The sequence below is a fragment of the Mauremys mutica genome, chromosome 3 (assembly GCF_020497125.1).
Source record: "Mauremys mutica isolate MM-2020 ecotype Southern chromosome 3, ASM2049712v1, whole genome shotgun sequence".
Lineage (NCBI taxonomy): Eukaryota > Metazoa > Chordata > Testudines > Geoemydidae > Mauremys > Mauremys mutica.
In genome coordinates this window covers 144,235,553-144,253,436 of record NC_059074.1, presented here as the reverse complement: position 1 = coordinate 144,253,436, position 17,884 = coordinate 144,235,553, and the positions used below count along the sequence as shown (strand labels likewise).

The 17,884-nt window shown below is 39.8% G+C and overlaps 1 protein-coding gene across 2 annotated transcripts in view; it reads right to left on the bottom strand.

The window, feature by feature from the left end:
* The window catches only part of CRIM1 (cysteine rich transmembrane BMP regulator 1), a 320,862-nt gene that overhangs the window by 279,501 nt on the left and 23,477 nt on the right, over window positions 1–17,884 (bottom strand). For both annotated transcript variants that reach the window (XM_045011826.1, XM_045011827.1), the window contains exon 2: window positions 16,651–16,821. In XM_045011826.1, the coding sequence (XP_044867761.1) occupies window positions 16,651–16,821 (171 nt within the window). The remainder of the gene's footprint in view (window positions 1–16,650; window positions 16,822–17,884) is intronic.

The window sequence follows — 17,884 nt, the reverse complement described above, 5'->3', positions numbered from 1 at the left end:
AGGGTGAATATTTTCTTTGCCTTTCCAGAGTTATGTGCCAGTGCCAGCATGTTTAACTAACATTTAACATGTCAAATTACCGGTAATATTTTAGAAACTAAAATTTTGGCATGTATATCTTACAAATAATTTAAATTCCAGCACCTTAAATTAATGTGGATTGGTTTGTCACTATGACAACTATTTTACATGTGCATAAAACTCAAGTTTGCAAAGCCAGCCATAAACTCACTGACTATAAAAGTTCACTATTTTGTTCTCTTCCAAAGAATCTTTATAGCTCTTAACCTGGAATGCTTTGTTTAGTTTTTCTGTGTTGAAAGTTAAAATTAACATGATTTAAACACAGACTGATCTAACGTAGCTAGATACTAGCTATTTGACAGTATAGCACAAAAGTCAGACTACAGGTATTTTCTGGATAGTATAATATATAGTGCATAAGGAGATGGGAAACATTTGGTCAGTGGCACTGCTTTTAAAAGAAAATCTCTGAAACGAGGTAGGTCTGAAATCCATATTGGCACCAAGGCTACCCAAAAAAGTAGAGAAGTCTTGGGATAATTATAGGTAGGTGGAAGAGTACAAGATTGAGCTCTTAGAGGGGAAGGATAGTCTTGCTACAGCCCTGCTTTGGGACTCAGACTACTTCTGTGCTATCTTCAGCAAAAAACACTTAATCTCTGTGCCTTAGTTCCTCATCTGTAAAATGGGGATAATTGTTTTATCCTGATTTGTTGGTCTTGTCTATTTAGATTATAAACTTTTCAGAACAGTAACTGTTTCTTACTGTGCTTGTACAGTGACTTGCGCAGTGGGTCCCTGATCTTGGTTGGAACCTCTAGGCACCATTGTAATACAAAATTATTTTGATTATTAATCATATTAATGATGATCATATTCATAATGAAGAGTCAAAGTAACTAACCCAGGGAAAAACCCTCACAGACTATAATTTAAACAACACTTGCCCTAGCAAATAAAGAACAAAGCTGTAAGGGTTAAGTTAAAAATATTAAATTGAGAGTAATGTTTTAAAGGCAATCAAATTCTACTCTATGTGTACATACTTGTGTATATACACACACAATCCTTAAAAACACACTTGCTGATCCTGCAAACAATTAAATGCTTAGTTTTATATGCATGGGTAGTCCCTAGAGTCAAGAGACTTCATGGAGGGACAGCAGGTGGAAAGAAGGGAGGGGCAGGCAACCAATCAACTACCTCATGTCAAAATGCTTCTGAGGGAGAATGTAACTACTCCCATGCATAAAATTGAAGCACGTTCATAAAAGTGAAGAATCACTTTGCAGCTAGTCAAAAACATCTCACCAATAATACATTGTAGAAGTGGAAACCTACTACCTTCTTAGAGCACGTCACACACACACACACACACACACACACACACACAGAGTAAAGTTCAGAGGACATGGAAAACACTTTGAAGAGTCCTGGGCATTCACCCAGCAGCTCCTCCAACTTAGATTTTGAAATCTGTCTTCCGTTGGCCCCTTCCTCAGATTTAGAAGAGACCAGAGGGAGTGGTGAGCCTTATATCTGTATTTTAAGGCATTCTAACTATTTCTTAATCAACTTTCCACAGCTGATTCTGTACTGATTACTGTCACAGAGGCATATAGAAGACAGGAAGCTCAAGGGTACATGCCTTGTAGCTGGTTCCCTACTCCCTGGCTGAGGAATTTCTCCAGCATACAGTCAATTCTGAGGCATGACCCTATGTTAGTCTCCCTGCATCTTCTCCCCACCTTTTCCCCTTTCCCCCAGGTCTCTGAGCAAAACGTAGGAGGGGAGGAGCCCTTGTAGATCTTCTATCTTTGACAACCAGCTGGCTTCTACCTGCAGGCCACATAGAGCCTGCAACCAGAACCCAGCACCCTTCCAAATGTATCAAGTACAAACACCAGTTTCTGAGGTTGTGTCTATGCAGCTAAAAAGTTGTACTAGCCGGCCACTCTTCAATATATTATTTGCATTACACGCAAGCATATGCTGACATCACTGCTTTTCAGGTTTCACCTGACTATTGAATCTATGCTGGATTATACTTGCTCACATGTACAATATTAGTTTGCATTTTTTCAAGTTGATTCTCATTTTATTTCTTGCTTATGTTTCTAGTGCATAGCTATATTTGCATTTGTAACTGTCACAACACTTCCCCACTTTAATATCATCCTCTATTTTCATTAAATTACTGTTTACTCCCTCCACTGATCCCTGCAAAATCCCACTAAATGTCTCCCCAACCATACTTAGCAATTTATCAATTACCCTTTGCTAACGGCCTTAAGTCTGTTTTCAATTCATGTGCAGATTTTACCCAACCAAATATGAATTAATTTTGAGTAGAGGATTTTATGAGACAATATAAATGGCTTCACTACAATCCAGATGGTTCTTGTCAGCTCTTATTTTTAGGTCTACATTAATAGTAAGACTTATTAGCTTTCAGTAGAAAGGGTCACTGCTCTGATTAAGCACAGCAATCAATGTTTTTCCACTGATAGAAAAATGGAGAAGATAAAGAACTAGATTGGGAACCATAGCGATAGCAGCTCAGATTCACTAAGAATACTGTAGCACTAAGTTACAAAATATTTCAACAAAAGGATATACCTTTATTACAGTTAAATGTCCACATTAGGCTGTTTCCATAATATTTAAAAATACCGTAGTTTACATTTTCCAAGCAATTGATGAAAAATTGGCAATTTTAGACAAAACTTATCAAAATGTTTCGTAGAGACCTTTATGTTGGAAATTAGCTTTATTTCCTGCCACCTCACCTGGCAAACTGCTGGGGACCCCAGGGCATCAAGGGTCTGCTGCTCCAGGGCAATCCAAACCTAGACAAAACAAACATTTCCAAAACACTCCACAAAACAGAAATCCTTTCTCCACCCAGTGCGAGCTTCAAGTGATTAAACATTCTAAAATATATTTTATGTATGTGTATGTGTGTAAATTTTTTAACATGCCATTCTCTAAAAAGTATTAAAGTTAAACCAAACTTACATTCACACAGTATTAAAACTTGCATGTTTTAACATTCAAAAGCCAGAATTCCAGATTTCAGTTTGAATAACCAAACTAAACTTCCTAGTTGGTATTAATCTCAATACTGTCCAATTAAATGAGCATGTTATTTCTCAAAATTACGATTCACAGTATCTTCTATACCCTCAGTAAGTGTGCATTTGCAGCATTTTTTTTTTTTTAACCACACACATACACACTAATTTCACTGTCATACTAACCCAGTAGATAGCTGACACTTTGTACGTGGTAAATTCTCATCTAAGGGTATGTCTACACTACCCGCCGGATTGGGAGTAGCGATCGAGCTATCGGGGATCAATTTATCACGTGTAGTGCAGACGCGATAAATCAAGCCCCGATCACTCTCCCATCGACTGCTGAACTCCAGCAGTGCGAGAGGCGGAAGCAAAGTCGACGGAGGAGCCACGGCCGTCGATCCAGCGCCACGAGGACGCAAAGTAATTTTAATTCGATCTAAGATGTCGACTTCAGCTACACTATTCTCATAGCTGAAGTTGCGTATCTTAGATCGATTCCCCCCCTCCCCCCAGTGTAGACCAGGCCTAAGACAAAGCTGATAATCCATCAGCACCATCTACAGTAACTCCTCACTTAACGTTGTAGTTATGTTCCTGAAAAATGCGACTTTAAGCAAAACGATGTTAAGCAAATCCAATTTCCCCATAAAACTGAATGTAAATGAGGTGGTTAGGTTGCAGGGAAGTCTTTTGTCAGGTGAAAAAAGTTATCTAATCTATCTACATACACACACACACACAATAAGTTTTAAACAAACAATTTAATACTGGTACACAGTGATGATGATTGTGAAGCTTGGTTGAGGTGGAGGAGTCAGAGGGTGGAATATTTCCCTTACTGCTAAGTGATGAACAAGCAATGGCTGAGCCCTCAAGGGTTAACTCTCTCACTCTGCAAGGCAGCAGGAAGGGAGGGAGATATGCACATTTCCCTTAGGTACACTGCCTTGTTAATTAGATCAGCTTGCTGAGACCACCCCAGCTGCTACAGGCTCCCTCCATCCTCAGCCCTGCTCTATGGAAGATGGGGTAAGTGGGGTGCAGGAGCGGGGGGGGACACCCTGACATTAGCCCCCCTCTTCCTTCCCTCCCCCCCAGCACAGCAAGCAGTGGGGGGAGGGACACAGCTGAACTGCAGGCAGCTGCTGCACAGGGAACTTAGGGGAGCGGGGAGCTGATAGGGGGCTGCCGGTCCACCCTGGTTCCAAGCCCCACCAGCTAGCTGCAAGGGGCTGCTCTTCCTGCAAGCAGCAGACAAAGCAGGCAGCTGCCAAATGACATTAGAAGGGAGCATTAAATGAGCATGTTCCCTATTTGATCAGCAACGAAACAACAATTAATCAGGATGACTAAGTGAGGAGTTACTGTACTACATATTTAAATATAGGACCTATATTGACTGCCTTTGCCCAGAAAAGAGGCCATGGGCAAGCACACAAGCTTACACCTCCATCCCAATGATCAGGCCAAACAGCAACTTTTAGGAACTCCAGCCAGGCATCCCCGCCCCCGTAAAGCACAGATAATGAGAACTTCTGATCCCAACAGTAGCTTCTGCAGCCTCCTGCAAAAGGCTTTGCCAGGGCTACCACACTCCAGTAAAGTTTAAATGCTGTTTTGTTCCAGTTTGAGGGAAGACTCTTGTTATGTCTCACAACATTTGCTTTTAGAACTTGCAACTTGTCACTACATATAAAAGGAAGACAAAAAGTTACCCAGGTAGGCAATCCAGTTGTGGCTGGGCAGGAAAAGACGACGAATAAGTATTAAGATGTTTGAATAATGCTGGCAGCAAGTTGTAATGGTAGGTTGCTCTCAGCTATGCTATGTTTTCTCTTTGATGAGTCCAGGACAATTCATAGTATCAGAATAGAAGCCCTTAAGCATCAGATGGCATGGATGCCTGCCAATGATAGCTTCAAATAGCTGAAAGTGAGATATGATCAGCACCCACTTTGTCTCCATGGGGTGTTTACTCTGAATCTAAACATGAGAGCTTGAATGTCAATATTATTTCACTGCTAATTATTTTAGAAGAAGAATGTGCCTCTCCTACAATCCCAACCCACATCCCAGGACTTCCTGAGTGCTAAAGGTTACAAATGTCCCCTCGCCAGATGCTTGAGCTTCTGGCTTTCCCTTTCCACCCCTCCCCAACAACTTATACAATGAAGTTATGCACCATCAATAAAAGTCAGCTGCAACACCTAAGAATGTAAGCACAATATTAAAAATAAGTCAAACTGAACCAAAACGGAATACTGTACTATCATCAATTATCATGTTTAATTAATTAAATAAAAGCTTCAGTTTAATTACCTGAAAGCTGCTGCAGAATTTCCAAACTGTCTCAGACTTTGCCATGGAATTTAGAGCCAACTTGCTACAATACACAGGGCATTGTCTAGAGATAGAGAAGATGAGGAGGAACACACCACTAATCCCTGACTGAGGGTGCCTTGAGCAGAATGCATTTCTCTTGTGAAACCATAGTTAAATACTTATTTACAAAACTCTTATTGGCTAGAATAGACTTTAATTATGCAGTTAAACATTTTGTGCAGTCATCTGCGCTCACAGATGGGTTCTTGTACAAAGGTGGTACTTTTAATTAAATCGTGTTTGTTATTGATTTAATTCCAGTTCCCTTTTTGCACAAAAAATTGAGAATACTGGCAGAAGCAATTTAAACTGCAGAGTGTTCTCTCCTCAGACTGTGATGCATGCTTTTGAACAGTTTAAAATGTACAGATCTGGCACACACAAACATTATTAATGAAGGTTTAAAACTACTAAAACAATTTCCCCCACACTTTGGGCTAAATTCTGCCTTCAAATAACTAAAATGGGAACCAAATATAGGTAACAGGCAACATAAGCACATTCAAGGGCAAAATTTGGCCCTTTGCCAGCACCACATTCCTAACTGAAGATAGATGCCAAGTTTTAAAGTTCAGCCATTTGAGTTATTTGAGCAAAAGCATACATGAATTTTTTGAAAGTAGAAGATTTATTCCAACACTCATATAATTCAATAAAAATTCAACATATTTAGTTCTAATTCTCCATGAAGTATCAACCTTTGAAACCACAGGTGAAGTTTCAGCCCAAAAGAAGTCTGAAATTTACGAACAATTGAAGGCTAATATTTAGAATGAAACTGCCTTCTCAAATTTAATGTTCAATACAGGCAAATGCTGTAATACCTGTTAGACCAGCTTTAGAGTTATTCAACTACATGTAAGAATAATGGAATGCAAAAAGTATGTTTCAAATAACTTCAACCATCTTCATAATCAGCAAATCTCCGGAACTTTATAATAAAAATGGAGGGGAAGGGGAGACAACAAGAAGAATCCCTCTTCCTCAAGAAAAAAAAAAGAGGTTATATGAAATTAAAGTGCATAAAATGTGTGAAGAACTGTATTTGTTCTAGAGTGCAGTTTGACCAAATTTTCCATCAGAACATGTCGTCTGCCACAGAGATGGTGTACATTTACTTGACCAACAAACATTTGCCCCCAGACCGCCAAAAAGAAATTGTTTTAATTTTCACATTTAAACAATATTTTCTATATCATGTCACTTTGTGTGTTTTATTACAAGCTTGATGGAAATGGTGTTTAGGAGCATGTGAGTTAAGGGTTTTGGAAAGATTTCTTTGCATCTGGTGGCAGACTCATTGCTCTCTGTAGATTACTAAACCATTGCTTCCTAATCCTCAGTTTGTACATGTGTGTTACAGCAGTATCAAGCCCAGATCAGGGCCTATTAATGCTTGACAGAGTTGCAGTCTAATCGAAATATTTGAGGATTTATTTTTTCCTTTGGAATGCACCAGCCTACCGAAGGATAAACTTAGAATATCCCTCTCCCTCAGCAACTCTCAGAGAACCCCTCCAAAATTTTTTTGTGAGTCCTTTAGCTGGACAACACTACAATGGGTTTTCACAGATGAGAACGAGACTTGAGGAATTCCACACCTATAACATCAGAATCAGATTTTTTGTGGTACTGAGCACCCATATCATTTGAAGTCAGTGAAAGATGTAGGGTTTCTGCATCTCTGAGGGTTAGGCCTATCTGACTGTTTAGGAAAATAGGAGAGGGAGGCTATCTTCCAGGAAACACTACACTTTAGCTTAGCCCATTTGCTAAGAACATCCTCTTTTCTTCTATAAAGAAGTTTGAGAGCCATCTGATTCTTTCATGCTCACTGGCTTGACTTGACTCTTGCCAGATTCAGCCTCTGGAAACCCCCACCCATGGTCCAAGTCTGTCACAGCTTCCCAGTTATTGGATCAAACTGCTATCAACAGGTCCTTCAGAAGCTGAAAACAGCCTTACTTACTGCCCTGAGCTCAAGAACATGGGAATTCCCGCACCAAATCAGACCAGTGATCCATCAAGTCTGGTATCCTGATTACCATGACCCAGTATCTGATGCTTCCTTCCTTCAGAAGAAGGTTCAAGAAACCCCTATAATATATATTTACATAATAACTTGCTCATACGTTTTTCCTAGCCTCAAATTTAGCCACTATCTCATGCCCTGAAACATGAAGGTTTACGACCGTTAAATGTTTAACCATCGCTAATGTGAACATTCCAAGGTTGGGTTAATTGCCAGACACTTCCCATGATAGACCCTGTTTTCAGCTATGCATAACTTTGCACAACCAACCATTCAGACAGAATTTTTCCATGTTGGGTATCAACCTCTGGCTGAATTAATCTGAAAGTTCTCATGAATCTTCCCTGTGACTGGACTCAGCATGTCTCTTCTCCAGAGAACAAAATGAGCATGCTTAAGCCCAAGTCTACAGATAAAGGCAGCTTTCAGCTGCTTCAGTCTGCGGTGGTACAAGACACTGAACCAGGCTAGGGAGCCTGTCTCCCCTGTGTTTTCAATGCTCCTGCCCCTGCTGGCACTCAGAAGAGGAGGAAGTAAGCAGCTTTGAGTGCAGAGGAGACAAAAGCATGTCAGGGTGGTAGAAAAGGTGTAGAATGTGACAAAGTCTGGTGAAAGACTGAGTAGGTGAGAGGGGCTCAGAGGGGAGGGGAGGTTGTGCAAAGAACCTTGGACTAGGAGCCAGCTGGCGGTGGGAGTAGAAGGGAAACACAGATTGGATGAGGAACTATGGTAGACGGAGTGACTGGCTGAATAAAGACTGGGACTAGGAACCAGTGAGGGGAAGGGGAACTCATCTGACAAGGAGCTGGGGCTCCAGGGAGAAATCTGGGACCAGCATGGCAAAAAATTGGGACAAAGAGTGAGGGAGAGAAACGGGAAGGGCAGGAAATTGAGACTGGATGAAGAGCCCAGGAAGGGAGATCAAGTCTGGGAGCCAGTAGGGTACATGGGAAGAGAGACCAGATGAGGAGCTGGGAAGGACTGGCTGGGAAGGGAAACAGGATGTGGGGAGGGGCAGACTGGAACTTGAACAGCAAGCCTGGAGGGAAGACTAGGAATAGGATGAGAAGACCAAGAAATTGAGACTGTGACAAGTCAGGGTGGAGAAGAGACAGAACTAGTAGAAAGTAGGGCAAAAAGGGTCAACCGTGCAGGAAAATGGGCAAAAAAGAGAATCTATGCTCACTGAAGCATACTTGCCCCCACAGCCTGGAAAGGACCCAAGATCTGGGTCTCACCATTCCTCTGAGAAACCCACTGGTATATAGTGTCTCATCCCACTTTCATGTTGGTTCACAGGGGATGATAATCTACTATTGCTATGAGTTACCCCATTAGCCCAGGTGGTAGAGGATCTAAACATTCCAGCCTTGCTGATTAACTAACCTACCTGCGTATTAATACCACATGATGATATTTTTTTCAGTTTGCTTTTTAAAAACCTAGGCAACTACACACCTATATTAAAAGAACATTAAGGTTGTAAAGTCAAGCAATCAAAAGTTAGAATGCCAGAATCAAGGTTGCCTGTGCATGCATTAGGATGATCAAAAACTAATTTTCCCCACAGGAACTCTGCCTCATTCAGTACATCAGATGGACCTGCTTTGGGGATGAATCAGGATTGTGTTATAAAAGTAGACCTGTCTGTAGGATCCCTGCTTCATTGGTTACAGAACTTGGAAGCATAATGAATGAGTCAGGGCACCACAGGAAAAGGAAAAACTTAAGGTTAAGGCATAAAAAGTTGGATTCTACCCCTGCCTCTGCCGCAGAGTTCTTATGTGATGCTGGGCAAATCACTTCAACCAACGCTTTTACAGGTAGTCACTAACTGAGAGGGGCTTTCAGAAATTGAGGCAAACTTGGTATCTTGGGGTCTGACATGCCGAAGCACTGAGAACCCTCAGCATCAACTGAAGTCAACAGGAACTGTGCTTTGAACATATTCCATACTATATTATGCAAAGTATTCTGAAAAATCAGGTTCTAGGTGCCTCAAATTGGGCACCTAAAATTAGTGGATACTTTGACCTTAATCTCCCTGTGCCTCAGCTACCCATCTAAAAATGAGGCTAATACTACTTGTAATAATATGGGTTTTGTTAGGACCTGAGACCAATGCTCTAAGAATAATTAAAGTCCTTTTAACTTAGGGTTGTTTTTAAGCTCATCACCAGTTGATCAGAAAAAACTAATTTTGGTATATTATTGCAATTTTTGTTCAAGAGCACTAACTACGAAGTTATATAGTTTCTTTTATTTCCCTGAAGCATTAAACAAAAGGATAATAATGAAATTACTTTGTAAATTGAGTTAAATCAAGAAGTTAACAATAGAACTTAACTGAGTAACTACAAAGAGAACAGCTTAAGACCCAACAATTGGTGAAGTTATTGCATGAGCACAACCAATAATCAAATCACAAAATTAACATAATGATTACATGATTTATTTAATCTTTCTATTCTCATGCGGTTTATTTAGTATCTTATATTTTCCCTTGTGGAAAAAATGGGTTCAGGTTTAAATCTGTAGGTAACCCAGGTGGCTCAGATCAATTTTAAGATTTGCTTTAAACCTAGGTTAGTTAATACTTACCCATAAGTAAAAACTTAAACACTCGTGTTATTACTGTTAATGGCCAGCCACACACACACACGGCTAGGATAGGTCTCTTGTGGCAGGCATTCTTGCACAGTCCTGTTAAACAGACAAAGAGTATGTTTACACCGCAATTAAAAACCTGCAGCTGGCCTGTGCCAGCTGACTCAGGCTCACCAGGCTCAGGCTATAGGGCTGTTTCATGGCAGCACAGACCTCTGGGCTCAGACAGAAGCTTGAGTTCTGGGTCACTCCCCTCTTGCAGGGTCCTAGAGCCCAGGCTCCAGCCTGAGCCCAGAAGCCTGCACTGCAATGAAACAGCCTCAAAGTCCAAGTCAGCAGGCACAAGCCAGCTGTGGGTGTCTAACTGCAATGTAGACATGGCCAAAGAGAAACTTATTTAGAAAAAGTATCAGCTCTTTAGCTTGCTTGCTTTGTGGAGCTTCAGAGTCAGTCAGGAACTGCATTCTGGGGAACCAGGCAACATTTTCTGTCGCAAGTACCATTATACTAGTGGGGGAATCACTCTCAGGTCAGCTGACTTATCTATGATGTCTTTGCCTTGGTCTATACTACCAGCTCATGTCAGTATAACTAAATTGCTCGGGGGGAGGGAGGGGCGAAATGGAAAAACACCCCCAAGTGATGCAATTCTACCGATCTAGCTCCTGGTATAGACAGTGCTATGCTAATGGAAGGGCTTCTCCTGTCAACATAGTTATTGCCTCTCAGGGAAGTGGAATACCTATATCAGTGGGAGCAGCTCTCCTATTGACATAGATAGCACCTTCACTCAAGTGTGACAGCTGTGCCACTGTAGCACTGTAAGTGTATACAAGCCCTTCTGAGGTAAGTAGAGATGCTGAGTTGTCATCTGTAGTGATCTCGAGAGGAACACATTTCTTCCTCATTTACCTGGTCTTTTATGGGTGAAACTCAGAGTGGATTCATCCCGCGCAACCTCTCCAATGATCTTTTGATCAAAATCAGGGGAAATCACAGGTTTCTCACCCCAAATGCATGGCATTGCCTGATCAGGATTGGACTATTCTGACTCTTGATCCACTTATGGGATTCTCCTTTTAGGGCACTGTTTTTAGGTCACATCCATGAGTCTATGTTTCTCCCAAATGAGCAACACTGATGGAATAGCAAGAAGTGATGACTAACAAGTTTACTTAAATACAAGGGGTTGAGATCAACAGCAAAAACTATCAATGACCTCTTGGTTATTGGGGCCTATTGTCTTCCTGGTCATAACTTACGACTCATTGTCTTGACTTAAAGTAATTCCTTGCCCATATTTAAACTTCAAGACAGAAGACCTCAAATAAAAATTTGCCAAACTGTCACATCTGGGATACAGTGAAATAATCTTACAGCCAGTATCAAGGCTCACAGTGAAGCTGTTTCAAAGTTACTTATTAAATAAAACAAACATTGAAAATATAACCAATTCGTTTCTACTCGATGTCTACATGACCATATGCATACATGTCATACCTATATTCTTATCTCATAGGGGTATTGTGACAATAAATTCATTAAATATCTGTGAAACAACTAAGATACGGCAGCGATAAGTGCCATAGGAAAGTCCAGGAGAAAAAATTAACAATTCTGTCTTCAGAGCAGGGTTTGAATGGTGTGCAGTAAACAAGGCCTGGGGTTACACATTGAACAGTGAGGATAAAACCAAATATTGAATAGCTGCTTGTATGTTGCAAGCAATTTATTTATTTTTATCATCTTAAATTACTTTGTACTTATTTACTTAGTTTCCTAATTGTTAGTTACACAGAAAGGTGTTCCCATGTCATTAACCAGCTGAAGTTAGAAACTCAAGAAAACTTAGTTATTTGTGCATCACAGCGTTCCTGACCCACTCCTTGGGAGTGAAAATGGGCACTGGGAGTTACAGTTGTGTTTCTTGACTTTCAAGTGATAAGTGACATTTAAGAAGATTTTACCCTCCTTTACCTACTCCCATCCACGGCTGTCTCCTGAAGAGGCTCTTAATATTTAACACTGATAAATGACTGTCAGCAAAAGAGGCACTGCAGCATCCTTATATGAATGAGCAACAAGAATGGCAATGTGCACTTTCCCTCTCCACTATAAGCCCCCTGCAAGGCTGTTGCCCATACTTCTACCATGTGAAACAAATCGTGAGGGTAATGCTGGTTTTCAATCCCCTGCCTCCCCATGATAAAAGGTGAAAATGACTCTGGTATGTAATGTTCCCCACTCTGATATCTGAAAAGATGAAGATTTTTTTAGATATATAAATAAAAGTGAGTGTGGAGGGTTCTTATCAGAGAGGGTGTCTTTTTCTTTTGGAGCTCTGTGGTTTCTGGGGTGTGGATGCCTTTGATGTACAATGGAAATGCAATTAATGCCAGTCAACATGGGTTTATGGAAACTAGGTCTTGTGATATTACAAGTGTGGCTGATAAAGGTTACTGCACAGGTGTAATATACTTAGACTTTAATGCATTTGACATAGTATCGCACATCAGGAATTTTAAAAAAATCAGTACTATACAATATCAATATACCACAGATCAATAGGCCAATGGATTAAGAAATGGTGGACAGATCTCAAAAAGTATTTCTCAATGAGGAATCATGAAATGGGGATGTTTTAGTGGGGGTACTGCAGGGACAGGTACTAGGCCTGAGTCAATATTTTTATCAAAGATCTGGAAGTTCATATAAAAATAAATTGCTAAAAAAAATCTGTGGATGATACAAAGATCAGCGGAGTAGTAAATAATGAGAACAGGACAGTCATACAGAGTGATTTGGGTACTGTGATAAGCTGGACCCGTTAAAATAAAAAAAAGTTTTAATATAGCCAAATGCAAAGTCATCTAAAAAAACAAAGAATACAGGCCATATCTACAGAATGTGGGACAGTATCCTGTACAGTAATTACTCTGAAAAGGATTTTGGAGTCATAGTGAACATGTAACTGAACATGAACTCCCAGTGTGATGCTGTGGCAAACCAGGCTAGTGTCATCCTTGGGAATATACATGGGAAAGTAGGAAGGTGGTTTTGCCTTTGTATATATCACTATTGACACTAGAATAATTTGTCCAGTTCTGGCATCCACATTTGAAAATGCACATTAAAAAACTGGACAGTGTGCAGAGAACTGCTACAAGAAGTGGGAAAAATGCCTTTCAGTGTAACAGACTTACACCTGCTCTATATGACACGGTTAGGTTGACATAAGCTGCCCTACGTCGAACCTAGCTGTGGCAATTTCTTCACTTAAATTTGCCTCCTGCCTACATAAGCGCCTCTCTACACTGATTTAGTAACACCACCTCCCAGAGCAGTGTAGAATCACAGTTGATGTAATTAGGTCAATGCAGTGTCTACACTGCTTATGTCAACTGTTACTGGCTTTCACAAGCCATCCCACAATACCCCCCCACACACAATACAATCAATACAAATGCTCATGGTGACGAGGTGCACCACCAACACGAGGTACCAAGTGTGCATGTGCATACAAGCAATTTAACAACTGCGGTGGCTGTATACCAACAGAAGTTAAGTTGACAATCTTACAGTGTCAACATGGCATTAGAAAGCTCAATCTGTTAAGTTTATCAGAAACATTAATAGGGAGCCTTGATTATGCTGTTTAAGTACTTTTAACAACTGTAGTAGGCAGACTTGACACTGAATACATCTGTCAAGTAAGAGCCCTCCTTCACAATCAATTTTCAGAGTAAAACCAAAATTTTAAAACACGCAGGCCATGTCCTGGCAAAAAAAAAAAAAAAGTACATTTTTTCATTTTTATTTCAGCTCAATTCCTTTAGGTTAATGCAACTGAAAAATTCTAGTAAAGTTACAAGCTAGCATATTTGAAGCCATGTTTTAGCCTAGGTGGGCAGATTCTTGGTTTGGCCAAACTGTTTTGTCCTTCCCCAGTTCTCAGATAACAGTGAATCACCAAGGGCTTGTCTCCAGAGTTTTTGTACTGCTTTAGAAACCAGTACAATTTAACAAGTACAACTCCCTAGCGTGGACGCAGTCATAACAGTATAGCTTCTCCCTGTGTATTTATGAGAATAAGTACTTAAAAGGTAAAGCATATTTTTATTTCAATCATAAGTGTATTTGGGAGCATACATAACATGGCCTTTGTTTCACTGTTATAATGGGTAGTAATACACATGGGTTTTTTGTGCGTGTCCTTTTTATTTTGTTGTTTTTTTTTAAATGTTTCTCTGCTTATAAATGGGGAAACAGTTCTGCTAAAAATATATCCACAGGGTTGATGCTTTATGCTGTAATTTAATTATCCTCTGTCATATTCAAGAAAATCTGTTGTGGCTATGCTTTTCTCTCCCTCCCCTTTTGCTACTAATTCAGAAAAATAGGTTTAATCTATGGAAAGAGACGCTGTAAGTCACGTTCTGTATGATGCTTTGAGTAGTTTGCTATCAGCAATGAACACCTGTTAGGAGTCTAGCTGGAACCTCTTACAGAAGAAAATTGTATTAGAGCTTTGTCATGAAGTGACAATGGCTTACATGTTAACTAGGCTTTCAGTGTTGAGAGAGAGAGAGAGACCTGAACATTTTTATTTTCTCGAAATATTTGCTGTTCAAAAATAAAAACAAATAGAGCAAAAACTAGTGAAAGACAAAACTTCTACTTTAACGGTGAACAGAATTTAATGTGGCTTCAAAGAATTTTTCTATAGTTTCGTAATTGAAGGGCTTTACAAGCAGTACAAAGTAGACAGTACGGGCTAAATCACTTAGAAATAAATTACTCAGGACAGCAGACATAATTTGAAACTTGTTAAGATATACACAGCACGTATATTATCTCCCAGAGATACAAATAGTCTAACATTACTAACCTATAGTATTATAAATTAGATATCTGTAATGGTACTTGACTTTTATCCAAGTACTTTACAAACATTAATCCTCAGAACACTCTTGTTGAGTAGCCAGATCAATATTATAAACTCATTTTCTGAGACAGGCAAGTTACAGCTTCTCACTCTGTTTCTCTAAGACCACAGATGCTGTCTTTGTCAGAGTCAGGATCAGAATTCAGTGCTTCTTTCTCACAGCATTAGACAACATCTCTACCACGCCAAGTAATGAACTGTGAAAAAGACTGCAGACAAAATTTTAAAACAAGACACAAACTTCAAGTGATAGTTTCTTTGCTGCCTTTGGTACTTCAGACACATCCCTTGGTACTACTACACTTCTAGACCAGATCTAAACACAGATTTTTTAAACTTTTCCAATTAGGGGTAGGATATCCAGTAAACTAGCAGTACAACCCCCTACTGTGGGTGAGCTTCTAACAGATCAGACCCAGCACAGAGGAATATTCACTCTCACTTTATTCTTCCATATTTTTCTAGTTTATTGTTTGAGAACTTTAGCAAGTTTTCAAATTACTGTCATTTTCCATTGCTTAATTAAGATTCACACACACACTTAACAAGTCTCAAAACATTGTTTTCCTGACAACTTGTTAGTTTACTTATTTAAATACTCTCATAACTCAGATCAACATGACTAGTATTCTTCTAGAACATTTAACACTGCATTGAGTCACCATGTGAAGCTACAGCTGTGGACTTTTAGTTGAGGCCAATTCACTCATTCACATATTTCAAATAATCTCCTAACATTTATTTTCCAACGTATCCTAAGAATTTATGACCAAGTAAAAGTGCAGAGACAGCTGTCAAGAACCACCACATTTTCCATCCCAGCTCAGAGAACTTTTAAAAAGTACTTCATGCAGGTTTGATTGCAACACAATATCCCTGAACTCTCTGGCTGAATTTAGGTCTGCTTTGTTAAGTAGCATGTAATATAGCAATGTCCTAAGTGCTATGCCACCAAATGTGAGTTTGAGGATAAGTATACACAAAAAAGTGTTGTTCTAAAGTGAGCTAGAACAAAGGGAAGACAAATAATTGAGAAGTACTAGTATTAAAGTAATTCTACATTATATACTTCTGAAAAAGGAGTAGCAATTCCATCATGCCAAAACATTGTTAATCAAGGCAACCAAGAACACCTTAAGATCTTTTGCTCTTTATTTATGACATTTAAAGTTCCTTGTAATTTTGAACAACTTGCTTTTCCACAACTATAAGAATTTGTGAATCTGCACAAAGGTCAAAAGAGGACATCTAAACAAGTTGTGTTAGTTTTGTCCTTGTCAACAGTGAAATGCACTTTTTAAAAAGACACTTAGCTGCACAAAGAAAGACAGACAATATCAATCTCATCGATTTTCAGATCGAGGTTCTAGAGAGTCAAGCTGGATAAACCACATCTTCCTTAAACTCCACAGTGCTAATATAATCTTTAACACCTGTTCTTTTTGGAAGTTAAAGGCAGTTAGTCCCTGAAATCACTTAAGTTGTTTTAAGGATCAAGTATTATCATCTAGTGATAGGCCCTAGTGAAAGAGGCACAATAAGGAATTACAAGTTGCAAATTACTAAAATCAGGTGCTTACCTTCAATCCTTTTTAAAGCTGACAGGCAAGTATCCTGGCTTGGAAACTCAAATGGATTACTACAGGTGCGAATGGTGTCACATTCACATTTTCCGTTGATTATGTTGCAACCTGTTACAAGGTTTTCATTGCAAGGTTCAAATCCAAGCAGCTGATCATCCCAATTTTCATCTGAAAAAACAAAATGAAGTCACTATGTTTATGCCAACAAAAGTGTCAACATTAAGTGCACTCAAACTGTTTTTTAGCTATTTAAAAAAAAAAGCTATTCTAAACTGGACACCCTATGTTTGATATGTCACTTCTTTTGGCTATATAAAATAGGAGGGCCACATGCACAATTTCATTTATTCAGAAAGATTAATCCAGACAATATGAATGCTGAATACTGTATTGTTTGTTACATTTCCCTATTCTGCTATTAGTATTAATACTGAGGAAATGATCTTATTGCATGCAAATTAAGTGCATGGGAAAAACACATACTTTAAAGCAGCACTCTCACTGGTGCAAACGGCAATACTTTTAGCAAACTACTCGAAATTAGAATGCTTTGCTGGAAAGAATCTGAATAATCAGGATTATACAGGGGAGAGTCAAAATTGTTTTGCTGAGTCAGATAAAAAGGGGACATTGGAAATTGACTACATATAGCATGCAATAGGTCCTATAATTTGTGTTAACCTTTGAATTAACTTCTGCAAGAGGTCTGAGTCAAATACTATAGTGAATTTAAGAGAGGTCTGACAATATCATAGACTAACGTCATCAACAGTGGCCTTCCTAATTTATGCAAGCACCCTTCACTATACACCTCTACCCCGCTATAACGTGACCCGATAGAACACGGGTTCGCGTATAGCGCAGTAGCAACGGAGCTCCGGCTGCTGGGAGGAGCCCAGGGCCCTTTAAATCACTGCTGGAGCCCTGCCACCACTACTCCGGGGCTGCAACAGCGGGGCTTGCTGGCGATTTAAAGGGCCTGGGGCTTCCCACAGCAGCTGGGGCTTCCCGGAGCTCTTTAAATCACCGCCGGAGCCCTGCCACTCCTATCCTGATATAACGGGGTTTCAGCTATAACGCAGTAGGGATTTTTGGCTCCCCACGACCGCATTACAGCAGAGTAGAGGTGTACTAGGAAAAACTGCATAACTGTCTCACTGCATAGCTGTCTCTTCGCTGCCAACTACTAAGGAGCTTCTCTTTTAGTGATAAGACTGTACTTTTGAAACAA